Raw genomic sequence first — 15,587 nt, 5'->3', positions numbered from 1 at the left:
TTCCTTATGGCTCAGTTGGTAAAAAACCCGCCAGCAATGTGGGAGAGCTGGGTTCAATTCCTGGGTTGGGAAGATCCCCTGGAGAAGGGAAAGGCTACCCGCTCCAGTATTCTGGCCTCGAGAATTCCATGGACTGTATACAGTCCATGGGGTCACAAACAGTCGGACACAACTGAGCAACTTTGGCGTTAGGAGACTGTCTCCTATCATCCTCCTGTCTCCTTCCACCTCCAGCACAGGTGGAAAAGAGGGGGCTGAGGACTGAATCCATTTAGGGGAATGTGCAAGCTGGAGAAGAGCTCAGTTTGGGAAGGAGAAGGGAGAGCATCTTGGTGTCCACACTCTGGGTGGGGACGCATCACTGGTTCAAAGCGAAGAAAGGGCTGGTCCTCAGCCGTTCATGCATCCAGACTCTGGGAGCCAGGGAAGATGGAAAACAAGTTAAGTCCAGAGCCTGTGAGGGGGCAGTTCCTGTGATGCCTGGATAGCGGTAGTCTGCCTTGAGGACCCGGTCATCCTTTCCCTTGCAGCTGGCCCACTGCAGCCATCCCATGCTCATGGTCCTGATTTCGGAAAGCACCTGCATTGCTGATTGCAAACGCTTAAATTTCTGATTTTTAGGTCGGCATTTCCCAAACTTTAGCTGTACTTTATTCAAGATTTCGGGTTTTAGCAAGAGAAATCAGCAATACGCACAGTCACACACCCCTTGATTCATATCACCCGAGCCATCACACTTCGCTACAGTTAAGACGATGACTGAAACATTCAGGGTGTGCCCATGTCAGTCACAAGGTCTGCCTTAAAGCATATCATGCCACTTGCTTTAGCCTCATCCTAAGCAGTTAAAATTTTGAAATCACAGGTTTGGTAATTTGTTAGATGTTCTATAACACACACTAAAACTATAACGAAAGCTGTGACAAAAGAAAATTGTCAGCCATTGCTAATACTTTTACTACCAGCTGGTGGTAATTGCACCACATCTTTGGGAAACAACTGTTTTAACTAAACAGTTTCTTTATATTATAGTTGACTATGTGTATTTCCTTCACTTAATCATAAGCTTTCCAAAGTCAGGTATCATGGTTTCTTTGGTGCTTTGAGTGTTGAGGCTCAATAAATATTTTCCCTCCTCTGGTTTGGTTTGTTTTGGTGATGGGATATTGGGCAATACGAGTTAATCTAGGTGCTTAACATAAGTGAAGCCTCCAAGGTCAGGATTATAAAGAGGAGAGCAACATTTATATGGTCAAGGAAGTTGCCCTGGGGCTTCCTTCGTGGTGCAGTGGTTAAGAATCCACCTTCCAATGCAAGGGATACCAATTCGATCCCTGGTCCAGGAAGGTTCCACATGCCTCAGAGCAGCTCAGCCCATGCGCTGCATCTACTGAGCCTGCACTCTCTAGCCCATGCTTCACAAGAGAAGCCACCGCAATGAGAAGCCCAAGCACTGCAACTAGAAAGTAGCCCCTGCTCACCGAAACTCAAGAAAGCCCATGTGCAGCCACGAGCAGCCCACATCCAGTACAGCTAAAAATAAATATTAAGAAAAAAATAATGAATAAATATGAAAAAAAAGCTTCCCTGGGATTTCCCTGGTGGTCCAATGGTTAAGAATCGCCTTGAATGCAGGGCACTCAGGTTCAATACCTGGTTGGGGAACTCAGATCCCATCTGCCACCGGGCAACCAACACCACACACCACAACTACTAAAGTCCACGTGCTGCAGTGAGAGATCCCACATGCCACAACTAAGACCCAATGCAGCCAAATAAATATGTAAATAAATATTTAAAAAATAAAAAGTAAATAAAATGGTAAAAAAAAAAAAGGTCACCCTGGTTTAAATACTGTGTCGTCATAATTTGGACTGGAGTGATCAGGCTGGAAAACAGTAAGTCATTCACATTCTATCTATCCTTCTTGGAATAAATAACACCTCTACACGTTTAAGAATTAGTCTTAGAGCAACATTTAGCTCATGGAGAAATTGAACCCACTATACTGACCTCATGAAATAAGAGGAATTTTCCATACCTTGAAAGCACGGAGTGCAGTATGTGGCCATTGATCAGAAGACACGAGTTGGATGAATGGATAAGGTGCTGACCTACAATCAACAGAGCTTAACTACCCCTGGAAAAGCATCCTCAGACAGAGCAAGAACTGTTTACTCAGTACGTGACATGCCGTGGTCTTTATACGCATTGCTCCTCTAGATCCCATGAGGTAGCCGCATGGGAGGAGAAGGTGAAATTCTGCCAACAGGTGACAGAGGCCCCACCACTGCCTGCCACCTCAGACGGCTGAAGTTTCCTGAAAGATCCAAGACTTAGTGTGACCCAGAAGCCAGTCAGGAATTTGTGGAAACTAGTGGATAGCCTTCTGACCAGCCAAATAAACAAAGATGACCAAAGGGAAGTGTGACTAAGATTCCAGAATAAAAGAGTGTATTAAGAGAGGGAGAGAAGGGCACCCTTGTGTCAGTCACCTGCAAGAGGTGGAGACATTTGTCAGGGTCTGGCCAACCCTGCCTCCCCTGTAGCCCTGTTTGCCTCTTTCTTTCTGAACCTCTCTCCCAAGTGCGGAGTCCTTAGCCTGTAAGTTAGGATAGCTTAGCCCAGTCACACATAAGAAATTCGTTCTTCAGAGACTCAAAATGAGCAATACTGCTTCCCCAGCTACTTAGGATCCAGTGGAGGCAAGAACCAGATGAAGTACAAAGAGAGTACACCCCTGGGTCAGAGACCTGGGTTGGAGCCCTGAGTCTTTCATGACCTTAGAGTTGATCCCCTCTAACTCATGGTTCATTTAACAGGTATTTTCTCCTATCCAAGTTACTAACCTGTTTAGCTTCTGAGATCAGATGAGATCGGGCATGTTCAGAGTTGTATGGCTATAGACCATTTAACAGGTATTTTCTGAGCAAAGGCTATGTACCCAGTACAGCCCTGGGCACTAGGGATCCAGCAGTGAATAAACAGGAGGTCCTGCTGGCCTGGACTTCACATCCTAATGAGAGTGATTAGGTTGAATAAGCAATAAACAGGCAGTGTAACTGCTTCCCTGGTGGCTTAGATGGTAAAGAATCTGCCTGCAATGCAAGGAAACCTGGGTTCAATCTCTGCATCAAGAAGATCCCCTGGAGAAGGGAATGGCAACCACTCCAGTATTCTGCTTGGAGAATCCCATGGACAAGAGGAGCCTTCCAGGCTGCGGTCCATGGGGTTGCAAAGAGTCAGATACGACTGAGCGACTAAACACGTACATGCAAGGACAAATCAGAGGAGGTTCCTCCTGAGAGCGAGGAGGGAAGGTCTCCCCAACACAGTGACATTTGAGCTGAGACCTGAATGTGTTAGGAAACCAGTCGCGGGCAAGAGCCTTACCGGCGGAGGGAGCAGCCCACGCGAGATGGGACCACATCTGGATGGACGACAAGGAAGGAGACACAGAGATGAGATGCTGCTGCATCAGTGGTTTGGACACAGTGTTCCAGGCAATCCTAGGACGTCCCCGGTTTTGTCCCAGGAGTGGCGGAGCCAAGGCGGAGGCCCCCCTACCTGGCCCGGCACACATTACAGCTCTGCTTCAATGTGAAGCATGTCCTGGGTGCTACTTAAGATTTTGCTCAAAGAACAGATCCCATGATCACAAATTCCTGATCTCCAGGCTCCTCCATCCTTCCAGTTGCTGGACTCTGAAAAGTCCTCTTCCAGCCTCTACGGTCCGACTGTGTTCAGTAGACAGAGCCAGAAAGTACAAGTTCCAGGGACCTCACCCTCCTCATCGGAATCCCCTCTGCCTCCTCCTGTGGTGCTGGACTGGACTTGCTGATGCCCCCACACCCATCCCCCTGGGGAGGGACTCAGGTATCTCCCTCCTCCTGATCTTGCACTGTTGGAAGGAGATGCTGTGTGCCATGCCAGAGAGCTTTACCCGGAGATGGGGGAACGACTCCAGTTTCTTCCAACCTGTGCTATGGAGAGCTGGCCAACTGCCCCCTCCCTAACCCCAAACTCCTCTCTTTCCTCTTCTCCGGAGCAGAACGGCCCGCAGCCTTCACAGAAGCTCTGGGGTTTGGGGAAAGGCCCCAGGAGGGATGTGCAATCGTCTTCTGGTAACAGCAGCATAATTAACTTTGACTGACGCGAGGAAGCAGAGCCCAAGAGGGATTCAAACAGTCCCTTTCTCACACATTTCAGAACAAGTGGAGAGTCTGGCAGGGAGACAGGGAGAAAAGGGATAAACCGGCGCAAGGGGAAAGTATCCAGTACCAGAATGTCCATCCTTGCTCCCCAGCATCCCCCCTCTGCCCCCGGCCCCTCTCCCCTCTGTCCCAGGAAGACTTACCTGAGGGTCGACGATCCCTCTTTCTGGTTCCATCCTGCTGCTCTCACCGTCCGGGTGCTGGTCAGACTGCGTGGGCTCCAGGCCCTGCCGTCTGGTCTCTGCCATTTCCTCTGGGTGGGAGAGATCTCCCAGCGGCAGGACAGACATGCTGTCCGCCCGTCTGATGTGGGATGCTGTGCTGGCCTTGGCCCCTGGGGAGCATACACGTGCATACACGTGTGTGTGTGTGTGTGTGTGTGTCCGCTCCTGGCAGTGGCATGTGGCTCATTGGCAGGTGGCCTTTTGAGTCGGTGGCGACAGCACTGTTGACCCCAGTGGCCCCAATGCCCCAGAGGCGCTGTCTGAGGTCACTCATCCTGCTTTTAGCAAGAGCGGTTACTCCTGGCAGAGAAATCCTGTGGGTTTATCCCGGAAATTGAGAAACAGCCTGAAGACACCATCTGGCTTCCTGCTGGTGGAGCCAAATAGGGTCCCCAGTCACCAAGGCCGGGGGGCCTCCAGCTTATTTCGAAGATTGAGGCTCAGGGATTTCCGCTTTCCTTAGTTCCCTCTGCCCCTAAAAGTTAAAAAAAATTGTCGTTTACTTAATAGACCCAAAGCATAAGCCTTACTCTACTAAGTGTGTGAACAATACATTTGTATTGACAGTTCAGTTGTCATTTTCTCCCTTGATTAGCTAGAAAGAGAGGAGGAAGAAGTTGTACTTCTAAATTCTGTTTATGCAAGGAGTTGCATTTCCCCTGTTTTTAAAATAAAGCTACCAGGAATGAGTCTTTGTTTGGAAAGATTTTCTTCCTCTTGTTTACCTTAGAGCCAGAAACGCCTCTGGTTTGTTCCCAAAGCTGGTTTTAGACATCAGCTTGTGTGTGTGTGGGCGTGAGAGGCCGCGTGAAATGTATAACCCAGTTTAATGGTGGGGGGAGAAGGGCAGAGTCACAAGTGTACTCCCACCACCCTCAAACACAGCAGTAAAAGGGCAATTTCTCTGCTCGTATGAAGTGATGTAACGTGTTTATAAGTCCCCATCCTGCTGGACAGGTGCTGAGAGGGAGGGTGGACCGTGGGATGAGGGCTAATCTAACAGACACACTTGCATTTAATTTAAATGACAAACAGTCCAGCCGAGATAGAATACACAGTCTTGGGACTTCCTTCGTGGTCCACTAGCTAAGAATCCGCATTCCCAATGCAAAGGGCTCGGGTTCGATCCCTGGTCAGGGACCTAGATCCCACCTGCTGCAGCTAAGAGTCTGCCTGCCACAACTGAGACCTTGCACAACCACATACATAAATAAATATTTTTAAAAAGAGAATGCACAGTCTTTCCAGTTTCCACTCCTGTCCCCCACAGGGGAGGGGTGTGATTTCTGTATGCTTGTTGGCAGAGGGGTGATGGCCTGTCCATCTCTGCTAGTTTCTACTCTGGAGCTGCTAGGCAGAGCCCGACTGGGTCTGCTCCTTGCTTCTGCTGAACAGCCTTGGTGGCTGGTGTCTGTGGCCAGAGTACCTCCTGGTCCTTCTCTCTTTGCTCTTACGGACCCCAGGGGCTCCCTTGCTGACTCTCCCCATCTGGACTCTGGTGGTGACTGGACCACCTGAGACTTGCTATGACTCCCATGAGCTCCTCTCCGGGTGGTCTCAGATTAGTGGTCTCCTCGCCCCTCTCCCCAGCCCCCAAGATGGTTCCCTCTAGAAACCCTCCTACCAGACACCTGGCTCTTGGTCCTGAGTTTCTGATGAAGGCCAGGCCCAGCCCCACTTCTGGTGAAGGATTTACTTTGACAGGGGTGCTCCAGGTTGGTGCGGGGGCAGCCTTTAGGGTGACCTCCTTCCAGACCCCAAAATGGGAGTGAGAGACAGAGCCCACCATCTGCTGAGCCTTCTTTCCAAAATCTACAGCAACACCCACCCCCCACATCTCCACTACAAGGCCACTAAGTGACCAACACTATTCTAAGCACTTCGGCACTCACTCAGTCACTCGGTTCTCATTACAATTCTGCGGGGCAGGTGATACCATGACCCCTGTTTCACATCCGAGGAAACAGAAGCACAAAGAGGTTACGCTGCCAAGGATCGAACCAAGATTTGAACCCAGGAGATCTGGATTCAGAGTCGTGCTCCCACCCATGATTTCAGCTCAGAGAGGGGAGATTGGGACTCACGTCTGAACACCTGCCTTCTCTTTCTCTGCTTCCCTTCTTCCCATAACCCACATAACCTTGGGTCAGAAAAGGTGGGCTTTCTCTCTCTTTCTGTTTGATTGGGACTTGCCTTAATGTGGAACACCTTGATAATAATTCAAAAAGGAAATAAAGACATTTAGAAGATCCTCATTCTTGGGACTTCCCTGGAGGTCCAGTGGTTAAGAATCCCCTTTCTAATGGAGGGGTCATGGGTTCCATCCCTGGTCAGGGAACTAAGTTCCATATGCCATGGGGCAACCACTGAGCTCACATGCCAAAATTAAGACCTAATGGGGTACATGTGCTCACTCAGTCATGTCCGACTCTTTGCGACCCCATGGACTGCAGCCCACCAGGCTCCTCTGTCCATGGAATTTTCCAGGCAAGAATACTGGAGTGGGTTGTCACTCCCTCCTCCCGGGGATCGTCCCCACCCAGGGACTGAAACCACATCTCCTGGGGCTCCTGCATTGGCAGGCGGATTCTTTACTACTAGCCCCACCTAGAAAGACCCAATGCAGCCAAATAAATTAATATTTTTAAAAAAATCCTTATTCTCAACAAAACCTGGCTATCAAAAATACAGTCTCAGTGGAAAACCTTATTTTGAATGTAAGAAGCAAAATATTAATTATTCCTTTCTCCTTGCAGTTCTGTTTGTAACAACCTCAGTCATCCTTTAGACAGTATGATACATCTGGCTCAATAGAGGGGAAATCATAACAAAAAAACGCAAAAGAGAAAAGCACCTGAAGATATTTTCCCTCCAAACCCCTATTAAAAGCACATTGGTTTTAAAAGGAAACAGCTGTAATTGGCTACAGTAATGGTTTCAGTTTGGCAAGATCTTCTTGGATTTGGACTTTCCCCACCTCATAAGCATCGTTTGGAAGTAAATAGCAAGCAGGATTTGGGAGATGGTTTATCTCTTTTGACTGGACCAGGGCTCAGCAAACTTCTGTAAAGTGATAAAAGGGACAGAGAACAAATATTTTTTACCCTTATAGGCCCTCCAGTTTCTGTTACACCTAGTACATCTGTCTCAGCTCTGCTATTGCAGCCTGAAAGCAGCCGTAGACAATATGTAAATGAAGAACTATTGCCATGTTCCAATAAAACTTTATTTACAAAAACAGAGAGTGGACCTGATTGGGTCCCGCAGGTTGTACAATCTGCTGACTTCTGTTTCTAAACAGAAAGAGGATCTAGAGTCTTCATTATCGCAACTAGGTACAAGTTCCCAGACCATGTCTTTTTTTTTAAGAAAAATTTATTTATTTTCTATAACCTTAAAAATATTGAAACATAATTAATTTACAGTGTTGTGTTAGTTTCAGGGGTACAGGAAAGTGATTCAGCTACACTATACATATATCCATTCCTTTTCAGATTCTTTTCCATGATGGGTGATCACAAGATATTGAATGCATATATTCTATTTCAGATTCTTTCCCATTATAGGTCATTGCAAGATGTTGAATATAGTTCCCTGTGCTAAACAGTAGGTCCTTGTTGTTTATCTATTTTTATATAGTAGTGTGCATATATTAAATCGAAGCTCCTCATTTATCTCTCCTTCCCGCCCCCCCGCACCCCGGCCATCCCCCTTGGTTACTCTAAGTATGTTTTCTATGCCAGACCAGGCCTTTCAAGTCTTAGTCCCACTTGAGAAGTGCCAGCTGAGCCCCTACTGCAAAGATGTGAAAGTGTTAGTCCCTCAGTCATGTCTGACTCTTTGCGACCCCGTGGACTATAGCCCACCAGGTTCCTCTGTCCATGAAATTCTCCAGGCAAGAATACTGCAGTGAGATCTTCCCCACCCAGGGATTGAACCTGGATCTCCCGCATTGCAGGCAAATTTTTTTTTTACCATTTGAGCCACTGGGGAAGCCCTGCAAAGATAATATGATATCAAATAAAAATACATGCCCTTGTGAGACACACATGGCAAGTTAAGCTGTAGTGAAGAGTACTTCTGACCTTTGTTTGTAATACTGAAATTGTACCTACACGGAGGCTGTTCAGTCTGTTTCTCTTTACTGCCAGGGTGACTTCTGCAGTGGGAAACCCATGGGACATTTTTAGGGAAACTGCCTCTTGGAAAGTATGTATTTTTTTTTTAATGTGCTTGAACTTATAGGTAAGTAAATACTCAGAGCAACTCAGAAAGTGGTCATGGAGTAGGAGGCCCACAGTGAGACCCTAGGGCTAGCTTACCATGTAGGAGGCACAGAGAGGAGACCCCTTAATGTTGAGTTGATGAGACAAACCCTGGGTGAAAACTGGGTGACCTGGGATCATGTGTGCTGAGTCACCGTGTGTTCTCAGGCACGTTACTGAACCTCTCTGGATCTTACATTCTCCTTCTTGAAAAGTAATGCTGTCCCAAAAGAGAATTCCTAACATCCCTAAAGCTCTTGAATTCTGTTTCTAAAGTGTATTTTTATCGGATACTTCCTGTGTAACAGCATACGATCTCAGATCCAAGTCTGAATTTTAGTAAAAGTTAAGAATCTCTAAGGGCTTCCCCAATGGCTCAGCGGTAAAGAATCTGCCTGCCAATGCCGGAGATATAAGAGACCTAGGTTAGATCCCTGGGTTGGGAAGATCCCCTGGAGAAGGAAATGGTAACCCACTCGAGTATTCTTGCCTGGAGAATCCCATGGACAGAGGAACCTGGTGGGCTACAGTCCATGGGGTCACAAAGAGTTGGACACGACTGAACAATTGAGCAGTCACACCAGTGCAGGGACTGATGAGGAGCCCAGCTGGCCAAAGGGGTCATTAAGAATGAGGCCGGGTGGCTCTGGCACCATCCAACAGAGCATTTACATCTTCAGTGTTTTGTGAAAGCAGCCATTAGCCACATGTAGGGACTGAAATATGACTCAAAATATGAAATATACATGAAATATGACCAGTGTGACTGAGAATCTGAATTTTAAATTTTGTTTAATTTTAATCCACTTACATTCAAGTAGCTGGTAGCTACCATATTGTACAACAGCCAGGAGCTTCTGAAGCAAAAATCACATTTTCAAAGCTTTGCTGAGCAATGGCCACCACTATTAAACATTCCCATCGTGGACACGCATCTAGCAATGGATGTTCATTAGGTGAAGGCTGATTTGACATGAATAGGAACCCAGGGCACGCAGGTCTCACAGGAATGCCCCAGGAGGCCTGGGGATGCTCTTGGTTGTGGTCAGTAAAATTCCCCTTTGTTCTTTTGCATTCAGAGTACGGGGATTTTAACTGTGACTCAGAGCTCCGTGAATGATTAATACCTGGTTCTCCTTGCACTGGCACAAAACACCTCTCACCTCATGATGAAAAGGCTCCTGGCACTCTTTCGGTGGCTCAGGGGTGAGAATAGCTCATCTCTTTTTAGTCATAGGAGAGAGAGACTTCAGACTCTTCAGAGCAAGGGGATCTTTTCTTAAATGAAACCTTGTAGAGACATTACTGTCAAGCGGTTTAAAGGGAAGCTGGTGGGACCCTAGGATCATATCACTCCTGTCCCTGCTGACCCACCGTCTGTTTCTCAAGTTATCCCTAAGGTGCCTCCTGGGAACCACTCGAATTCTGGGCAGGTAGTGTGGTTTATACGCCTCTAAGCACCTCTGGATATGTTGGGGCTGTGTAATCACAAGTCACACAAGATCACGTGGGGTTTTTCAAGTCTTGAAATGACACATTAGGGAAAAAAAAGACAGAGAGAATGGGAGGAAGTTGATTGTAAAAGCACAGTGAAAATTATGACTGTTTACCCCAGCAGCAGGTGGGATACTGGTCCACAGGGCCTCGTTGCTGACAGTGTCCCCAGACAGTGACGTCTGCGTGTCGCCGTCATACCAGGACTTGGGTAGGGTGTGGGGAGGGTTAGGCCAGCAGGCGCCACAAGGGAGCAGGGGCGAGGGTGCAAGGGCTGCGCACACGGCCCGGGGACCAGCGGGAAGGGCGGGGGCGGGGGCTCAGACGGTACCGCTGCGGGTTCTGAGTAGACTGGAGGTCAGAGCTCACAGACTGAGACGGAAGTGCCAGTCCAGCCACTCCATGTTACAGGTGGCCGGGGGCTCAGTGGGGAAGGTGGAAGTGGAGGTTCCTGGTTACCCTTCAATCCCATGGATGTGTACGTGTGATTGTGCGTCGGTATGTATGGGTGTGTATGTGTCGGGGGGCACCAATATGGGGAGAGTTGCTTATGGTTTCAGAGTACTCTATACACACTTTATTTCATTTGAGCCTCCCAGTGACCCACTTGCAATTTACAGATGGAGAAACCAAAATCAGAGTGACCAACCCAGGATCACTCTACTTTCAGGTGATGGAGGCAGGACTTGGTTTAAGATTTCTCCTTTCCAGTTCTTTCTCTTTTCTCTGTGGTGACTACTTAACACGCACACAGACACACCAGTGTGATCTATAATAGGATGTCACACACACTATCATTATTTCTGCCTGTGCAATGCAGCTCAACGAGTTTTTGAAGACAGTATTTCACCATCACCTAAGGAGACAGACCTAGCTTTCTTTTGTTGTTGTTTTTTTTAAACTTTTTATTTTGTAATGAGGTATAACTGATTAGCAAACAATGCCATGACAGTTTCAGGTGAATAGTGAAGGGACTCAGCCATACAGATACATGGATCCATTCTCCCCTAAACTCCCCTCCCATCCAGGCTGCCACATACCATTGAGCAGAATTCCCTGTGCTATAGAGCAGGAGACAGACCTAGTTTTAACTCCTGGGGCTTACCAGTTGTGTCTGTCTGTGTTTAATAGACTTTATTTTTTAGAGCATCTTTAGGTTCACAGCACAATTGAGTACACACAGTGTGGAGAGTCCCCATAGACCTCCCCGCCCCTTGCCCCCGCCACACACACAGAGCACAATCTCCCCCATTGTCACATCCCTGCTGCTGGGGTGCATTTGTTACAAATAATGAACCTATGTCACAAGTCATGATCACCCAACGTCCCAGGTGTGAAATGGGGTTCCACCTTGCTGTTGCATGTTCTGTGGGTTTTGACTCACTGTGTTTTGAGCACTTTGCCTCTTTTCATCCGGTAAGAATGGGGGCCTTAGTACCTAATTTATCAAGATCATGGTGAAGATTAAACTAAGTCAGATCATGGATGTAAAGCCAACTACCTGCCTGGATGGTGTGAGAAGGACTCCATAATGGAGCTAATGTAAATTTTCGTGTGACCCTCACCAGTGTGAGCCTGGCTATTGAGCTCCCCCAAGTCTTTCTCTTATTCTCTTGATCTCAGCCCAGAGCCTCGAGTCTGAGCCTAGAAAATTCTACCGGAGATGAATTCTAATGGTCCTTAAAGATTGCTAGTCTATGGAGATTCAGGGGGCTGCTGAGAGCAGGCTTGGTTCTTGGAGGAGGAAGGGTTGGGTGAAGTAGGAATGAACTGTAAGGACCTTCAAGGGGCATTCATGGGGCGGGAGTGGGGGAGTGCACCAAAAAATCTAATTTGGATGCTTGCCAAGAGACACAGGCGGGGAAGAGAAAGTGCAGGAGGGAAAATCAGAGCACACAGGAGGCTGGGCTCCTGTGAGCGTGAAATAAAGAAACCATCCTGGTGGCATTTGTCGGATGTTTAATACTGTGAACTGTGGGGAACACAGTGGGATTATCCCAGCGTTCACGTCCCCTGCTCCTTCATACTGCTCACCTCTGGACACCTTCGGGTGGGGAGGGAGGTTCAAAGGAGCCTTCATATTTTCCTTGTGGAGAACCTGACCGAAAAGACTATGCTCAGTGCTCTCGGTTGCTCTTTTTTTTTTTTATTTTTAATTATTTATTTGGCTGCACTGGTCTTAGTTGTGGCGTGCGGGATCTTTGATCTCCATATTCACTGTGGCATGTGACATGTGGGATCTAGTTCCCCGACCACAACTGGAACCTGGGGCCCCTGCTTTGGAAGCACAGAGTTTTAGCCACTGGACCCCCAGGGAAGCCCCTCAGTTGCTCAACCAGGTCCTCCCCGCTATTCTCACAGCATCTAGAGTGTGCACAGCCTCCTCATGCACAACTCGGCTGGAAGCCCTCTGGGAGCAGGACCGTGGCATCTGCTTTCAAAGCTCTGAGAGCAGTCAGCCTGTGCGCATGCTCACAGGCCAGGGATCTGGGGCTCCCTCTGCAGAGTGTGGAGCTGGTTCCCCAGACCAGGTCAGATGCCCAGAGACATTTGTGCTGGAAATGCTGGGTAACTCAGACCGTGGTGAGGGGAGCAGGACCAGAAGGGGTTCACTTCCCCTGCCCTTGTCTTAATGTGCCCTGGTGTGAGTCATTTCCTATCTATCTGTTACCTTGGTTTCACTCATCTGCAAAATGGGGAGAACTGTTTTATAAAAGAACATGTGTTCACTTTTTTTCCTCTCAAAACCAAAGTAATAGACATTCAAAATGGAAAATGTAGACTATACAGAAGAATAAGCAATGAAACAGAAATCACCTTTAAAATAACCCAAAGATAAACTGTTAACATTTTGATGTATTGCTTTTCAGTCTTTTCCGTGTGTGTGTGTGTGTGTGTGTGTGTGTGTGTGTATTTTCTCAGAACCAGTGATGTAATTTGTAAGTCCCAATGTGAAAAGGTGGAGCCCCTTGTTAAAAAATCGTTACGCATTTTAAGATGGCCGCAGCCCAGCTTTAAACCAAGTTCAGAGCCCTTGCCAGGTACCAGGCGTTGTGTGACCCATGAATCTGGCTCTATCTAGTCCCGCCTCAGAATAATAACAAGATCAGTTACTGAGTGCTGTCTATCCTCAAAGTGTTTTACTTAAATTTGTTCTAATTTAATTCAACTTTCCAGAAATAAATGTAGCTCTTTCCCCACCCTTCCCATGTTGCAGATAAGACAACAGGGGAGCAGAGTGTTTATGCAGCTAGTAAGTAGCAGAGACCATATCCACACTTTAGTTCTTCTGACTGCAGGCCCATGCTTTCTCCAACTACAGCACACTGCTTCTCATACTAACTTATAAATTAGTAAAAAAAAAAAAAATTTCATAAAATTGAGAATATACTATATGTAAAACCTTGTATTCTTTCTGTTTTTATACCACCCGTACCTTTTTCGTAATGAGTCTGAGTCTATTCCAGCTGCTATAAGAAAAAAACACAGACTGGGTATCTTATGAACAACTGAAATTTGTTGCTGTCTGTTCTGGCGGCTACAGGTCTGACATCAGGGCCCCAGAGTGGTCAGGTGAGGGTGGACTTCCAGGGTGCAGAGACCTTGCTTCATAACCTCACCTGGTAGAACGGCTGGGGGCCTGTGTGCTTTTTTTGTTTATTTCTGGCTGTGTGGGGGTCTTAGTTGCCACACTCGGGATCTTCGTTGCATCGTGCAGGGCCTTTCATTGGTGTGCGGGCTTTCTAGTTGCTCCGAGGTATTTGGGATCTAGTTCCTGGACCAGGAATTGAACCCCTGTCCCCTGCCTCACAAGGCGGATTCTTAACCACTGGATCACCAGGAAAGGGTCAATGTTCTTTTATAAAAGCACTGATCCCACCCAGCAGAGCTCCATCCTCATGCACTAATCACCTGCCAAAACTCCACCTACTGGTATCACCTTTGGGGGTTACTATAATTTCAGCCTGTGAGTCTGGTAGGGGACACAGACATTGAGACCACAGATGGTGGCATTAGATGTAGGAGAAAAATAGTGGCTATTGGTAGGCAATAGTTCCAGATGACACAACATTGAGAACAATTCCATTGCAAGATGATGTTAAATACAAAGTGTGAGTGAACCAGAGCAGGACCACGTGGCCAGTGGAGACAGTACCTACCCCCCGCCCCCCCGCCATCTGATAAATAGACCATGAACACCTCACTGTCTCTGCTCTGGATGCCCTCCATAGTAAGGAAGATGTCTTTGCACGTTCCCAAGAGCCAAGAAGAATTCTATCAGACTTTATTTTCTACAGTTTGCAAAGGAAGTCAGTAGGGTTTGTTTTCCAAGCACTCATTAAATTATTATATTGAATATGATTTCAGCCTTCCCCTTACACACACACACACACACACAAATATCCCTGTAAGTGGTGTGCACTCATCCTCCCCCCTTGGCAATCACAGAGATACATGTAAAAAGGACTGGTTCTGAAGCTCATATTAAAAGTCTCACCATACACCATTCCAGACTCTGGGGAATTCAGTCTGAGTCTCAATAGCCACAAATGTAACCTGGGGCTCTTAAGAGCTACTCCACCAGCGTAATGAGCCTTTTCCCAAAGCAGGGGATTTCTAAGAGCCAAGCAGAAGTCACTGCAAATTAGAATTGCTTTGGAGGCCTTAACTTTTCACTGAAAACTGCCACCATATTTGTGGTCCCTGGGATTAGGAATTGGGGGTGGGGTGGCAAGTAAAGCCTGTTACTGTACACACTTCCTCTCACATGTTACAATCTGGTGTGTGTGTGTGCTGATGAGCTGTGGTTTAAAGGGAGACAGTGTATAGTTACCTTTTAGGGGAAAGAAAGATCACCCAGTGCAGCCTTAGGGGTGTGTGAGAGAGAGAACACAGGTCATCATGTCTGTCTCTGGGGTCAGTGGAATCTTGGGCAGCTGAGCAGCTGAGTGAGGGACACCAGCCTGAGGCCAGTTTCTTTGTTAACAATATCTGGTGGTGTCACCCCTCCCCTCCAGAAGCCGAAGGCATTGGGGTAGGAAAAAAATCCTTCCTCGTTTGGTTTTAAGTTTCCACCTGTCAAAATGCATCTTTCTGGATGACATGGTGCCCTTTTAACCCAGTGTTGCACAAAGAAATCTAATGAGGGGACGTCCCTGGCAGTCCAGTGGTTAAGACTTCACCTTCCAATGCAGGTTCAGTCCCTGGTTGGGGAGCTAAGTTCCCACATGCTCAGGGCAAAGAACCAGACATAAAATGGAAGCAGTATTGTAACAAGTTCAATAAAGATTGTAATGGTCCACATTAAAAAAAATCTTAAAAAAAGATTTAATGAGGAATAGCATCATTAGACTTTAGACACAACACAAGAACAAAGTATTCTTACCCCA

General features: G+C 47.2%; 1 protein-coding gene and 1 long non-coding RNA gene across 2 annotated transcripts in view; one reads left to right on the top strand and one right to left on the bottom strand.

Moving 5' to 3' along the window:
* NINJ2 (ninjurin 2) overlaps positions 1-4,883 on the bottom strand; it is a 74,486-nt gene extending 69,603 nt beyond the window's left edge. Inside the window, exon 1 of the mRNA XM_061124052.1 lies at positions 4,358-4,883. Within this exon, the coding sequence (XP_060980035.1) occupies positions 4,358-4,504 (147 nt within the window). The 5' untranslated portion in view covers positions 4,505-4,883. The remainder of the gene's footprint in view (positions 1-4,357) is intronic.
* Positions 1-15,587, top strand: part of LOC133043226 (uncharacterized) — a 96,129-nt gene that overhangs the window by 59,937 nt on the left and 20,605 nt on the right. The gene's annotated exons all lie outside the window — the stretch shown is intronic.

This window comes from Dama dama, chromosome 22 (genome assembly GCF_033118175.1).
Source record: "Dama dama isolate Ldn47 chromosome 22, ASM3311817v1, whole genome shotgun sequence".
Taxonomy (NCBI): domain Eukaryota; kingdom Metazoa; phylum Chordata; class Mammalia; order Artiodactyla; family Cervidae; genus Dama; species Dama dama.
This window is presented reverse-complemented; position numbering and strand designations above follow the sequence as displayed.